We start from the raw sequence: 13225 nt of genomic DNA, 5'->3' as shown, positions 1-13225 counted from the left end.
AATCGATACGTCGGCCCTCAAAAGAAGAGGAAAAAAAATAGAAAAAAAAATAGAAAATAAAAATGTCAGTAATTCTAATGATGACACAAATTCAAATAGCAACATTGAATACTGTTTAACAGAACAATTAACCACTTTTAATTAGAAATACTAACAAAGAATTTGTTAACGTATTCTTAGGAAGTAAAGTACTTCAATTATTGCTAGAAATGACTGCTCAGATTCCGTATCAACATAGCTCGGGATACATCTCTCATTTTCACAATAATGAGCTTGATGCAGGCAGGGGAAGGGATTATAATGTAACCATTAAGTATCTAGATGATAAAGAAGAAAATATAGAAGGCCAAGCAGCAAAGATTAGTCACAATGCGAGTCTGCATATTCCCGTTTTATTGTGCTTGGTAATCTCGCTTGGTGGCTTTATTTTTGGATGGGACATTGGAACCATCGGTGGAATGACAAATATGGTTAGCTTTCAAGAAAAATTTGGCACAACTAATATTATCCATGACGATGAAACAATTTTTGTATCTACTAAGAAACTTACTGATCTGCAAATAGGCCTAATTATCAGTATTTTTAACATCAGTTGTGGCGTAGGGGCTTTAACTCTGTCAAAAATCGGTGATTGGATTGGTAGGAAAGGTGGTATATGGTTTGCCTTAGTAGTGTACTGCATCGGTATAACCATTCAAATTCTCTCCTATGGAAGGTGGTATTTTTTGACATTGGGAAGAGCCGTAACGGGAATCGGTGTGGGAGTAACCACTGTCTTGGTGCCAATGTTTCTCTCCGAGAATTCTCCACTAAAAATCAGAGGCTCCATGGTATCTACGTATCAATTGATTGTAACATTTGGCATACTAATGGGAAACATTTTAAATTTCATATGCGAAAGATGTTATAAAGATCCTACACAAAATATAGCCTGGCAATTGCCATTGTTCTTGGGATACATTTGGGCAATTATAATTGGAATGTCACTTGTTTACGTTCCTGAATCTCCACAGTACTTGGCAAAAATCAAAAATGATGTGCCCTCTGCTAAATACTCTTTTGCGAGGATGAATGGCATCCCTGCGACGGATAGCATGGTAATTGAATTCATCGATGATTTGCTGGAAAATAACTATAATAATGAGGAAACTAACAACGAATCAAAAAAGCAAAGCTTAGTTAAAAGAAACACATTTGAATTTATTATGGGAAAGCCAAAGTTATGGTTGAGACTGATTATTGGTATGATGATAATGGCATTTCAACAGCTGTCCGGAATAAATTATTTCTTTTATTACGGAACGTCTGTTTTCAAAGGTGTCGGGATTAAGGATCCTTATATTACTTCAATCATACTGTCAAGTGTTAACTTCCTTTCTACGATATTAGGCATATATTACGTGGAGAAATGGGGCCACAAGACATGTTTATTATATGGTTCAACAAATTTATTATTTTATATGATGACATATGCTACTGTGGGGACATTTGGAAGAGAAACGGACTTCTCAAATATTGTTTTAATTATCGTGACTTGTTGTTTTATTTTTTGGTTTGCAATAACATTGGGCCCAGTTACATTTGTACTAGTGTCCGAATTGTTCCCTCTAAGAACGAGGGCCATATCAATGGCTATTTGCACATTTATCAATTGGATGTTCAATTTCTTAATATCACTTTTAACACCAATGATTGTATCCAAAATTGATTTCAAACTAGGATACATATTTGCTGCTTGCCTATTAGCGTTGATAATATTCAGTTGGATACTAGTTCCTGAAACGAGGAAAAAGAATGAGCAAGAGATCAATAAAATATTTGAACCGGAGTAGATATTACATAATATAAATAGAAGAAGTAGCAAAGTGCAGTTTTTTTTTCCATAATAAATAACCATCAGTAACTAAGTGGCCGTGAGGACTGACCACATTTTCTTTACATACAGTAAAGTAAATAAATCTATCAAATATTTTGATTATTACTTTTAGATAAAACCCTTCTCTATTAGAAAATCTCTTATTATATCCCAGTACCCATCTTGAATAATAGTATCATTGTGTGAACCAAGTGGAAATTCGAAAATCTTTTTGTTCGAACTAGGACATGTTTCGTACAGTTTCCTCATGTGGAAGGGTGGAACGATTTCATCTTTTAATCCACTTAAAAACAAGAATGGCGTCTCTGAACTACAGCTTCCCATAAGGCCTTCTGAATTCCAGATTTCGTGACATAAAAGCGTAAAGCGTTTCAAAAGGGGGAAAATATATGGGATAACTTTTCGAATACTCAAAAATGTATTCTCCAGTATAACGCCATCGCATAGATCCCGAAATTTTGAAGCAATGTAAAGAGCATTAGCACCACCTAGAGATCTACCATACAATACTAGTTTTCTCTTTGAATGGAAAGAATCCGTTGACAAATGCGATATGACACAATCAGCGTCCAATTTCAAACCCTTTTCGCTGGGTGAACCTTCTGAGTTACCATAACCACGATACGAATAAATAAATACACTCATTCCAAACTGACGATAGAAAATGTCAATTATTAGTATAAAGTATCCAATATTACCGGCATTGGGACATAAGATCAACACAGTACTTGTTGAGTTTTCATTCTTGATATCCCATGCCTCGAGTTTAATGTGGTCTTGTGTAATTAGGGTTAGCTTTTCATAAGGGATTCCACGGGAATCAGGAGTGTCAACATGATTCCTGGCGCCTTGAGCCCATGATGGGTAGACTAGGCGATTTTGGTAGTGATAAAGGGTCGCAACCGATATTGTTGTTAGCGCTACCAAGCCACCCAAGAACATCTTAGAAACTTTCCACAACATGAGACCAGAAAAGGATTCTACAGTGCAATTGACGGAGAAATAAAAAAGGGAGCAGGTGTGGGCTTGATTCGAGTTATTTCGAGGAACGCACCTCTCTAAGTATAAGAACAACCCAATTGTGAGTAGATCAATTTAAGAGGTGTTAATGATCGTTGCGGGTAATTAATTAACTAAAGACTATATAGAATAAAAAGTAATAAGAAAGACAAACAATACAAAGATATAAGAAAAAGAAAAATTGGTAGGTATCCAGGTGAAAAGCGGGGACAGTTGCTTTCTACTCCGAAAGAGCTCCCTGGAAGTAGAATCCTACAACAATAATGATATATAGTAATATCAACATGGAACCCTTGAAATAGTTACTTTTACCCTCAGCATACAAATAGGTGAACATGAAAACACTCGTCATAGCACCAAATATGTCCCAACGGGGAAAGACTAATGGGAACATCTGTGTTCTGATATTAATCATCGACTTTTTAACATTCCACGTATAGAAAATGGAATAAATGACTAAGGATGGGATTTGTAAAAGACAAACCTGTAAAGCATAAGCACTACCGATTTCCATTGATAACGCTACATTACCATGGATGGCAAATGAAATGGCATTCAAAAACTCTGTCGTATTGGGGATCAGAGCAAAAATGGTGAGACCTAGAAACTTTGGATTCAAGGAGGGAATATCTTCTAGGACAGCATCAACACAGGAAACAAGGATTTCTGCAATTATTGCGTACAGGAGCGTAGACATAAGTAAAATACAAGTAGACTTGCTTCTTGACCAATTGGGTGCATCGTGAGAATTTTGTTCCTGTTGTTCTGGTGCGGTCGAGGTTGGGTCCGCAATAGGCAATTGCCAAATCATCTTTGCATGTGTTCTAAGGGTGAACCACAAGCCAATGATATAAGCACAGAAGAGAACAATGGCACAAGATATGGACATAGGTTGAATAACATGAGTGAATAAACGGTTGAACTTCAGGGGAGGATGCGAGAAAGTACAGTCACGGTCGTTAGCACCGTCTGCACAGTTTACCGAGTAGCCGCCATATATCTCGTATAAAACGGTGGGGACAAACATTACAATCATGGAAAATATTAACAATGCGGAAGAGACACCAGCGCTAGCAGGGTTGTATCTTTGTGTTTTCCTATTTAGAGCACCACCGCACATGGACAGACCTGGTAATAATAGAACGGCACCTAGAATGGAACCAATCATGGATCCTTCCACTAGAAGACCCTTTTTTTGTTGCAATGCAACGCAGTACAAGAAAATTTCCACAATGGTCGAGAAAAATGCATTAATGACAGCACCGACACCCATGGAAGTTTGAGCAGAGATCGATGCGACTGCTTGTCCAATGTAAAATGCTAGTGGGATGGTGGATGTCAAACAAAGAATGAATATTGAGGATTCGTATGTGAACCACGTTTTCCAATGCAGGAAATTTTTCAAAACATAAAAGTCAAAAATTGTAAAGAAAACGATGGATATTAAATTCACAACAATAACATTTGTACCATCAACTGTGTACTTGTAGTAATGCCAGCCAGCGGCACGGAACGTACATAAGAGGATATTTTTGTTCAATTGCTGCTGGGTTATTTCATTTTCGTGCGATTGGGAGGAGTTCTCGACATATTTGAAGCCTAATGCAAGCGGATGTCTTCTGCAATGATACATAATTTGCCAAAGAACATTACTCATGGGAATGGTAAACACCAGGAGCCAGAGGCAAAGAGATAAGACGGCAAGGATGGGTTGCAAGACGAGATGGAAGATTGTATAGAAAAGAACACGACCCCAGCTCCATTTTCCTCTCCCAAAGTACCGTCTTTGAGCCGCTGCGTGCGGAATTTCGTGTCTAATAGAATTATATGATGGATGGTTCGAGTTAAGCGGTGTTGCTGTTGTGTTAGCGGGCGGCATCAAAGACGAAGATTCCGTTGCAGGGGCCGGATGGTCCTCTCTTTGCTGAAACTTGGCCTGAGACTGGTGGAAGACCAGCCTGTTGGAGTATGAAGTCACCCAATTGTAGAATTGCTGCATACTAATACCTTCATCCTTATCTTCTTGTAAATATTGCTCGTCCTGCAACAAGTATACCATTTTGCCAAAAGGCCAAAGGAAATAATTGGCGAGTTTATACAGACACTTGGAGTACTCCTTCGCAGAGTTCGTTACCAGTCCTCCGCCGCCTAGTAAAAATACCACAATAGCCGCCGAGTAGAAGAGTATCGCAATGGGGAAACCGAACAAAATAAACCATAGCACATTGGAACAAGTCACCTCCCAGGTAATAGTCTTCAACTGAGTCTCGTGAATGTCTTGCGCCGCGGTTCTTTGAACTGAACGGTGTTTCTTATATAAAGCAGGCTTCCATATCCTGATACCGAAGGGGTGGGTCTCGTTGATGGCGTCCTGTCTTTCTCGTAAAGTGAATGACTCTGTGGACGAAGCATTAGACGCCTGGTCATTGTTTTCCAAGTGTGAAGGCGACTGGCAATTGATCTCGTCTATAAGTAAATCATGGCCGTGCGAGTCGTGTATAATGAACCGACTGTCATCATTGGCGTCCTCGTCATCATTGTCATCATGAGGTAATTCCCGGATAGATGAATGCATTCGTTTCGGAGAGCTGGGAGTAGCTGTATTTAAGTCTGGCACAGAGTGCGACTTGGAGGATAGCGACTCTAGTGTGGGCGGCAAGTGTTGTTGGTGCTCGTGGTGGTGCAGCGTGTTGTTGCTGCTATGTACGATTGGTGATTGCGAGCTTACAGATCGCTTGGATTTATTGGCATGCAGGGCGAACTTCAACCCTTCATGCAGACCCTCAAGATACCTGATATCGTTTTGGATCTCCTTTGGATCATCGTCCACGCTAAATATTCTATGAGGAGTCGAGGCAGATGTAGTTGGGGTCAGAACCTCCTCTTTAAGACGATGGTCTCCAGAGGTACTGTTACCACTGGCAGAAATGTGGTTATTTTTGGCCATTGCTGCTTACCGCTCTTCTAGCTAGCAGTTATTTCACTTTCATTTACAGCATCCCTCATGTTTATTATCTTCTTTATCTAATATAAATTAGGAACTAAATAATCCCCTCACCGTATAAAGCGACAGTTCCGTGACGGTTACTATTATGAATATCTCAACGGAAAGAGGGCATTAAAAGATCATAATAGTTGGTACTCTCGTATTTTATATATATATATCACTATATTTTAACACTTTTACTGCTCAATTGTGCCATATACTTCGCCTTATTGCGTACATTCTTCACCTTGTATCCCCCTACCTCAGCGTGTATGGTGATATCGCGTTTTTTCATAAACTGAGAATGGGGCTTTTTCTATAACGTGTATTATGAAAAAAAGAAAATAAAAATCAAGAATTAAGCACTTGTATATGCTACAGTAAAGACCTCTTCAACTTCTGCAAGACAATCAAAAAAAAAATGATGCGTCGCACGCTATTACATTCATTCGCTACGCTGCTACTTTCTTTGTCGTTGTGGTCAGCTGCGGTCATGGCAGCTGTGACAACTCAGGTTACAGTGGTAACAAATGTCGCAGGGGCCCTGGTTACGGAGACCACAATATGGGACCCTGCCACCGCTGCTGCTGCTGCTACAACTACCGCTCAAACAGGTTTCTTCACTACGGTATTCACTACCACTAACGATGTCGGAACCACCGTCACTCTTACTCAGACAGTCAACAGAGCCACTATGCTACCAACCACGACGACTTCTACCTCATCTACTGGTAAGACAACCACCACTGTTCCTACCGCAACTTCATCGTTGTCTTCGGGACTGTATTTATCTACAGTTACCACGACAAACGATTTGGGTACCACAGTTACATTGACTCAAACGTTCACACATTCTAGCACCAGTGCTACTTCATCCGCCTCCTCGTCTGTGTCCTCGTCTGTATCTTCGTCTGGTTCATCCTCCAGTGTAAAGACGACCACATCGACAGGGAGCGCAGTAGCTGAAACAGGCACCAGGCCAGACCCCTCCACAGACTTCACAGAACCTCCTGTGTCTGCTGTCACTAGTCTATCTATTGACTCATACATTACCATCACTGAAGGTACAACCTCCACTTACACAACCACACGTGCGCCAACGTCCATGTGGGTCACTGTTGTTAGACAGGGCAACACTATCACTGTGCAAACTACTTTTGTCCAGCGTTTCTCCTCCCAGTACGTAACAGTCGCTTCTCCCTCCGTGGGGTCTATTGGGATGGGTACTTTAACCGGTACTGTAGGCGTTATTAAATCTGCAATAAAGAAAACAGTTTCGCATAATGAGGCCCAGCATCTAGGTATGAGTTCGTTTACTTCAATTTTGGGTGGGCTATTAACGGTTTTAATTTGGTTCTTATAAATTTTTATTCAGAAATAAACACAAACATATACATATATAAGAGTAAAAATAAAAAAATAAAAAAATTTTACAGGGTTAAAAATAAAGAAAACCATCACTCCTTTTCTATTTCATATTCCATGACAAACTTGATGCATCAGCAATCTTTCTACCGCCGAAGAGCCAAAACGTTAATAATATCAATGCCATGGCAGCACAAATACAGCCTCCAATCAGGTAAACTATACCTAAAAATGGATTTCTACCGCCAAGGTGAGAACCGTGAGTCAAGTAGATTCCCTTCTTACCATTAAACTCCAATACTGGCCAATGCAGACCGATATCCAACTGGTATTCACCCGCTGGCAAAGTATCGTTTTTATTGATTCTGATCAGTTTTGTAATTTTATCAAAAGCACCTGGCCTCATCCAGTTTTGGAACTCTTCCCAATCCTGAATATCAGGAATATTCGTCTCGTTGTATCCATCTGGATACATCTTTTCCCAATATGGTGGAGGTGCTATCTGTGTATAATTGTATTTGGTTTTTTTGTACCTTTTTTTATCAGATTCCCAATTGATTCCTTTATTTGTCAATGAATAGTTGTTAGACGTATCCCCTACATTTGTTAACTGCAGGGGGAACGTGTCGTTGAACATTGAGTTCGCAATTAGGCCACATGGATAGTATATTTTACCATCGGCGTTCTTAGATAGTGGCTTACAATTTATACCGGTTGCATCATGCACCGTCTCATAAGAGGCGTCCTCCCCACGTATCTGATCTTCGCTAAAAGATAGTACATATCTTCTGTGATTGGCAGCAAATTTTTCCAGCACATAATTCAAATATACGTTATTTTTCATATCACTTGGAGTAGTGAACCTGATTTGGCATGTACCTCTTTGTTTTGTGAAGTCATCTGATTCATCATCCACAAACCTCCATTGTGGTGCAGTATTATATGTTTTATATTTGTGAAATACAAATTGCCAATGTTCAGAAGGGATGTCGCTCCATGATGAGGTTGCGTTAGTCATACAGTCCTGGTAATATATGGTTACTTCATCCACTTTGGAGTTCTGTGCTAATATGCACCCTCCTACAATAACAAATACAACAGCAATTAACAGATAAAGAGGCAAAACTGTCCTCGGCGTTAACACCGGGTTTATAGCCGCTAATCTTTGTTGAGTGAATGCATCCTCTTTGGGTCTTCTGTTCTTTGTACGCACAGGCTTTACTTCATCCTCTTCAAACTCAGAAGCATCGACGTCTTCTTCTTCTTCTGGGTTGTCTCCGGACACTATAGCTCCTTTGTCCTTTCTACGGAATACTTCACCAACTTGGCCCAAATCGAAATTTACCATTCTTCAATATTTTACCACCCTCTCGTATTTCTAAAAGGACACTTAATTGTTTTCTGGTCTGTACTGATGATTTAATTTGATCTATTTATTTTATCATCATACAAGATTCCTTTTCTTTAATTTCGCGCATAATAATAATCGTTGGAAAATCAACTGTCAAAAGCCACCAGAACGGCAGACAAAGTTGACACTACAACATTGGACACATACTACCAGAACGCTCATTTGCATTTTGCCACACTTGTACACTAGTTACTGGCACTATCTTGCGGTGGTCACTAAGGCGCACTACACTCGTTACGCCATTTGGGTTTATTGCAGCACGTTCATTTACTTGTCCTCCTGATTTGTTAATACCTCTTGCAATTGCATTAAACATATATATATAATATATACATGTATATATTTCTTGTAAAGTTTTCAAGCTCTTCTATTGGTCTCTTTACGATAGTCCTCATCTACTTAGCCGAGCACTATTGAAATGTAAATGCTGTGATATTATTTGAAATTAATTAGTTTTGAAACGTAGTAACGTAACGCAAAGCAAAAAAGAAACAGGACAAGGATGAACAATGATGCAATGGAGCATACCCTTGGTGGAGGTATACTTACCACATCTGGGTCTAAGCAGAGAAAGACCTCTAAGTTTGTAATGGGTAAATATACGTTATACGAAACCAAAGATCGAATGTATATTGTTGGAAGCAATAAAAGGGAAACCATGTTTCGTATTCTAGAAATTGATCTTACTGTACCCCGTGGAGAATTAACTGTGTTGGAGGATAATGTCTTCTTCACCAGAAATGAAATCATGAATGTACTAGCAAGTTTAGAAGAAGCAACTGAAGATGGTCTACATAAGAAAATTACAGGATACGGTCTTCTGGGATTCATTAAATTCACCTGTTGGTACTATTTAATAATGGTTACCAAGTATAGCCAAGTTGCAGTGATTGGCGGTCATGGTATTTATCACATTGATGGTATTGATATTATTCCTATTACGAACAACTATAAAAAACCTGAAAAAAGTTCAGATGAGGCAAGGCTATTGAATATATTTAAGGATTTAGACCTAACAAAAACCTTTTATTTCAGTTATACCTACGATATCACAAATACTTTACAAACCAATATATTGCGAGAGAAATTAAAAGCGGTTGACCGATGTGATATTACAATACCTTGCGGGATAACCGACTATAACGAAATGTTTGTTTGGAATAACAATTTATTATCTCCTATTTTTGCTTGTATTGACACTGTTTTTGATTGGTTCCAATGCATTATACATGGATTTATTGACCAGGTTAATGTTTCAGTTTTGGGTAAGTCCATATATATTACTTTAATCGCAAGAAGATCCCACCATTTTGCTGGTGCACGCTTTCTAAAGCGTGGTGTTAACAATAAAGGTCATGTTGCTAACGAAGTCGAAACTGAACAGATTGTAACAGATATGATTTTGACTCCATTCCATCAACCGGGAAATGGATTTTTTGATAGTGATCGATACACTTCTTTTGTACAGCATCGTGGCTCAATCCCCTTATACTGGACCCAGGATGCGTCCAATTTAACCACAAAGCCACCTATAAGAATCAATGTGGTAGATCCATTTTTTTCTCCGGCTGCGTTGCATTTTGATAACTTGTTTCAAAGATATGGTGGCGGAACCATTCAAATACTGAACTTAATTAAAACCAAAGAAAAGACGCCAAGAGAAACTAAGTTACTCTGGGAATTTGAACAATGTATAGATTATCTGAATGAATTTTTACCAACACTAAAGAAATTAGATTACACCTCTTGGGATATGAGCAGGGCTTCTAAACAAGATGGTCAAGGTGTTATTGAATTCTTAGAGAAGTACGCGGTAAACACTGTCACGACGACAGGAATATTTCATAATGGTCCAGACTTTGCTTCTACAAAGATCCAGGAAGGAATATGTCGAAGTAATTGTATTGACTGTCTTGATAGGACCAACGCCGCCCAATTCGTCATTGGCAAGAGAGCACTTGGTTGCCAGCTCAAATCTTTAGGAATTATCGATAATAGTTATTTAGAGTACGACTCTGATATCGTCAACATACTAACTGAATTGTTTCATGATCTGGGAGATACTATTGCATTACAATATGGCGGTTCGCATTTGGTTAACACCATGGAGACATATAGAAAAATAAATCAGTGGAGCTCCCATTCAAGGGATATGATCGAAAGTATAAAAAGATTCTACAGTAATTCATTCGTTGATGCACAAAGGCAAGATGCGATTAATTTATTCCTGGGTCACTACTCCTGGAGAGAAGGATTTCCCTCTTTATGGGAAATGAATACCGATTTCTACTTGCATAATGCTTATAGTCTTAATATGCCTAAAAGGAGCTATATTCATTGGTGGAATGATTACAACATCAAAAGTGTAAAAGAATTGATTAATGAAGAACTTATTGCAACAGGTAATGATGTGACAAGAGAGAAAATTATAAAAAACGTAAGAGGTTATCCTGGTGCCTTTGACAATTACTGGAATGAATATTATCTGCCAAGATCAGTAACTTGGATTCGCGATCTCTTTGCATATAATATGAATTCAACAAGAAGATATCATAATGCTTTGTCCAAACAAGACAAGGCTATGTCGCCGTTCACTTCTAGGAAGCAAAGTTGGCTGAATAATAAGCTAAAGATGATCACATCCAGTAAGAGTTTAGAAAAGGCTGAAGGTAGGGTAGTTGAGACTACCGATTTAGACAGAGATACATCTCCAAAGCAAGAATTAGAATTGTATGAACATTACCTGCACATAATATCTGACAGAAGCCAAAAGTTGGAAGAGAAAATGAATTCATTTTCGTATTCAAAATATCCAATTTTTATCAGTCATGAAAGTAGTGAGATTCCACCAATGAGAAAAGTAATAGGAGAACCACTAGTTGATATTGCAGAAGATTTCACTGATGTATACGATGATGATGATGATGGCGACGATGAGAATGACGAGATGACAACAGAAGCACTTCTTATTGCTCCTGATCATGTGTCTGTTGACGAAAAATTTTACGAAAAAGTCCTCAATGTCGATGATTATAAACCTGCTCTTGATGACTATTCTGCTGTTATACACATTAAGCCCGACAATTTGCAGCTTTACAGGGATTTGTGCTTTTCTAAAGATATACAACTTGATTTTCAATAAATTTATATGACTCTTAAATAGAAATTTAAATATTCGGTCAATTCTCTGGAAAACTTGTTCAACAACATGTTGGTGTTTTAATATTTTTTTATTTTTAGGTGCTAAAGGCTATTTCAACTTAAATTTAAAATTGAAAATTTCCTTGTTTCATTGAATGTATAAGAAACTTTATATTCTTCAGCGTTATTAAGCGCATCTTATACCTCCCACGCTATTATCATTAATGAAGGCTTTTACGCTAATTATCTAACTTTTCCAATTTTGTCTAATGAGATATATTACACTTTTATGTGATTGCGTCCAAGAAAAAAAAAAAAACCTATATAACTAAGTCGTACCAAATACAAGACAAAGAAGCCGATCTTGGAATTCGATAGAATCTTTTTCGCAAATGAATGACAGGCTTTCGTTGACAAGTCTGTTTCCCAGGTGTTTGACCACATGTTTGTATATTTGGACTGCATACATAACATTGACAAGGATTCATCAAATACCTAGGTGGTTTCTCGCGCTAACAATAGTTCCGACATTGGCAGTGGCTCTATACACTTATTATAAGGTTATTGCTAGAGGTCCCGGTTCTCCTCTAGATTTCCCTGATTTGTTAGTCCACGATTTAAAGGCAGCGGAAAATGGACTTGAACTTCCTCCGGAGTATATGTCAAAAAGGTGTTTGACCTTAAAACATGATGGAAGATTTCGGGTGTGCCAAGTATGCCATGTTTGGAAGCCCGATCGCTGTCATCATTGTTCATCATGCGATGTTTGCATATTGAAAATGGATCATCATTGCCCTTGGTTCGCTGAATGCACTGGTTTTAGGAATCAAAAATTTTTTATTCAATTCTTAATGTACACAACATTATACGCGTTCTTAGTCCTAATTTATACTTGCTATGAGCTTGGGACGTGGTTTAACTCCGGTAGTTTCAACCGTGAATTGATAGATTTTCATCTATTAGGGGTGGCCCTATTGGCGGTTGCTGTTTTCATTTCTGTTTTAGCATTTACCTGTTTCAGCATTTATCAGGTTTGTAAAAACCAAACTACTATCGAGGTACACGGAATGAGAAGGTATCGAAGGGATCTTGAAATCCTCAATGACAGCTATGGAACAAATGAGCATTTAGAGAATATATTTGACTTGGGTTCTTCAATGGCCAACTGGCAAGATATAATGGGTACATCTTGGTTAGAGTGGATACTTCCTATTGAGACCTTCAAGTACAAAAAGTCTAAACACACAAAGGATGAAAAAGGTTTATATTTTAATGTAAGACCTCAAGTACAAGACCGACTGCTAAGTAGTAGATGTTTAGAAGATCAATTACTGAGAAGAGTAACACCAAGACCCTCATTAGAAGCCGATAGGGCGTCTGTAGAAATTATCGATGCAAATTAGTCATAAAACTAGAACGAATGAAT

General features: G+C 38.4%; 7 protein-coding genes across 7 annotated transcripts, besides 1 other annotated feature; 4 read left to right on the top strand and 3 right to left on the bottom strand.

Annotated features, from left to right (window-relative positions):
• Positions 1–209: 209 nt before the first annotated feature.
• Positions 210–1832, top strand: HXT14 (Hxt14p; the record flags this gene model as incomplete). Its single annotated transcript, NM_001183156.1, has 1 exon — positions 210–1832. The coding sequence occupies one exon, from the start codon at positions 210–212 to the stop codon at positions 1830–1832; it is 1623 nt and encodes a 540-aa protein (NP_014081.1).
• Positions 1833–1984: 152 nt separating this feature from the next.
• YNL320W (uncharacterized protein) lies at positions 1985–2839 on the bottom strand (the record flags this gene model as incomplete). Its single annotated transcript, NM_001183158.1, has 1 exon — positions 1985–2839. One exon carries the CDS (start codon positions 2837–2839, stop codon positions 1985–1987), a length of 855 nt encoding a protein of 284 aa, NP_014079.1.
• A 277-nt stretch (positions 2840–3116) lies between these two features.
• Positions 3117–5843, bottom strand: VNX1 (calcium/hydrogen antiporter; the record flags this gene model as incomplete). The annotated part of the gene is made up of 1 exon (NM_001183159.1): positions 3117–5843. One exon carries the CDS (start codon positions 5841–5843, stop codon positions 3117–3119), a length of 2727 nt encoding a protein of 908 aa, NP_014078.1.
• Positions 5844–6303: 460 nt separating this feature from the next.
• Positions 6304–7245, top strand: KRE1 (Kre1p; the record flags this gene model as incomplete). The annotated part of the gene is made up of 1 exon (NM_001183160.1): positions 6304–7245. One exon carries the CDS (start codon positions 6304–6306, stop codon positions 7243–7245), a length of 942 nt encoding a protein of 313 aa, NP_014077.1.
• Positions 7246–7350: 105 nt separating this feature from the next.
• LEM3 (Lem3p) lies at positions 7351–8595 on the bottom strand (the record flags this gene model as incomplete). The annotated part of the gene is made up of 1 exon (NM_001183161.1): positions 7351–8595. One exon carries the CDS (start codon positions 8593–8595, stop codon positions 7351–7353), a length of 1245 nt encoding a protein of 414 aa, NP_014076.1.
• Positions 8596–9160: 565 nt separating this feature from the next.
• On the top strand, positions 9161–11800 carry FIG4 (phosphatidylinositol-3,5-bisphosphate 5-phosphatase; the record flags this gene model as incomplete). The annotated part of the gene is made up of 1 exon (NM_001183163.1): positions 9161–11800. One exon carries the CDS (start codon positions 9161–9163, stop codon positions 11798–11800), a length of 2640 nt encoding a protein of 879 aa, NP_014074.1.
• A 38-nt stretch (positions 11801–11838) lies between these two features.
• Positions 11839–12070: an origin of replication (ARS1405; Autonomously Replicating Sequence).
• A 121-nt stretch (positions 12071–12191) lies between these two features.
• On the top strand, positions 12192–13202 carry PFA3 (palmitoyltransferase PFA3; the record flags this gene model as incomplete). The annotated part of the gene is made up of 1 exon (NM_001183164.1): positions 12192–13202. The coding sequence occupies one exon, from the start codon at positions 12192–12194 to the stop codon at positions 13200–13202; it is 1011 nt and encodes a 336-aa protein (NP_014073.1).
• Positions 13203–13225: the final 23 nt, after the last annotated feature.

Source organism: Saccharomyces cerevisiae, chromosome XIV (genome assembly GCF_000146045.2).
Source record: "Saccharomyces cerevisiae S288C chromosome XIV, complete sequence".
NCBI lineage: Eukaryota > Fungi > Ascomycota > Saccharomycetes > Saccharomycetales > Saccharomycetaceae > Saccharomyces > Saccharomyces cerevisiae.
This window is presented reverse-complemented; position numbering and strand designations above follow the sequence as displayed.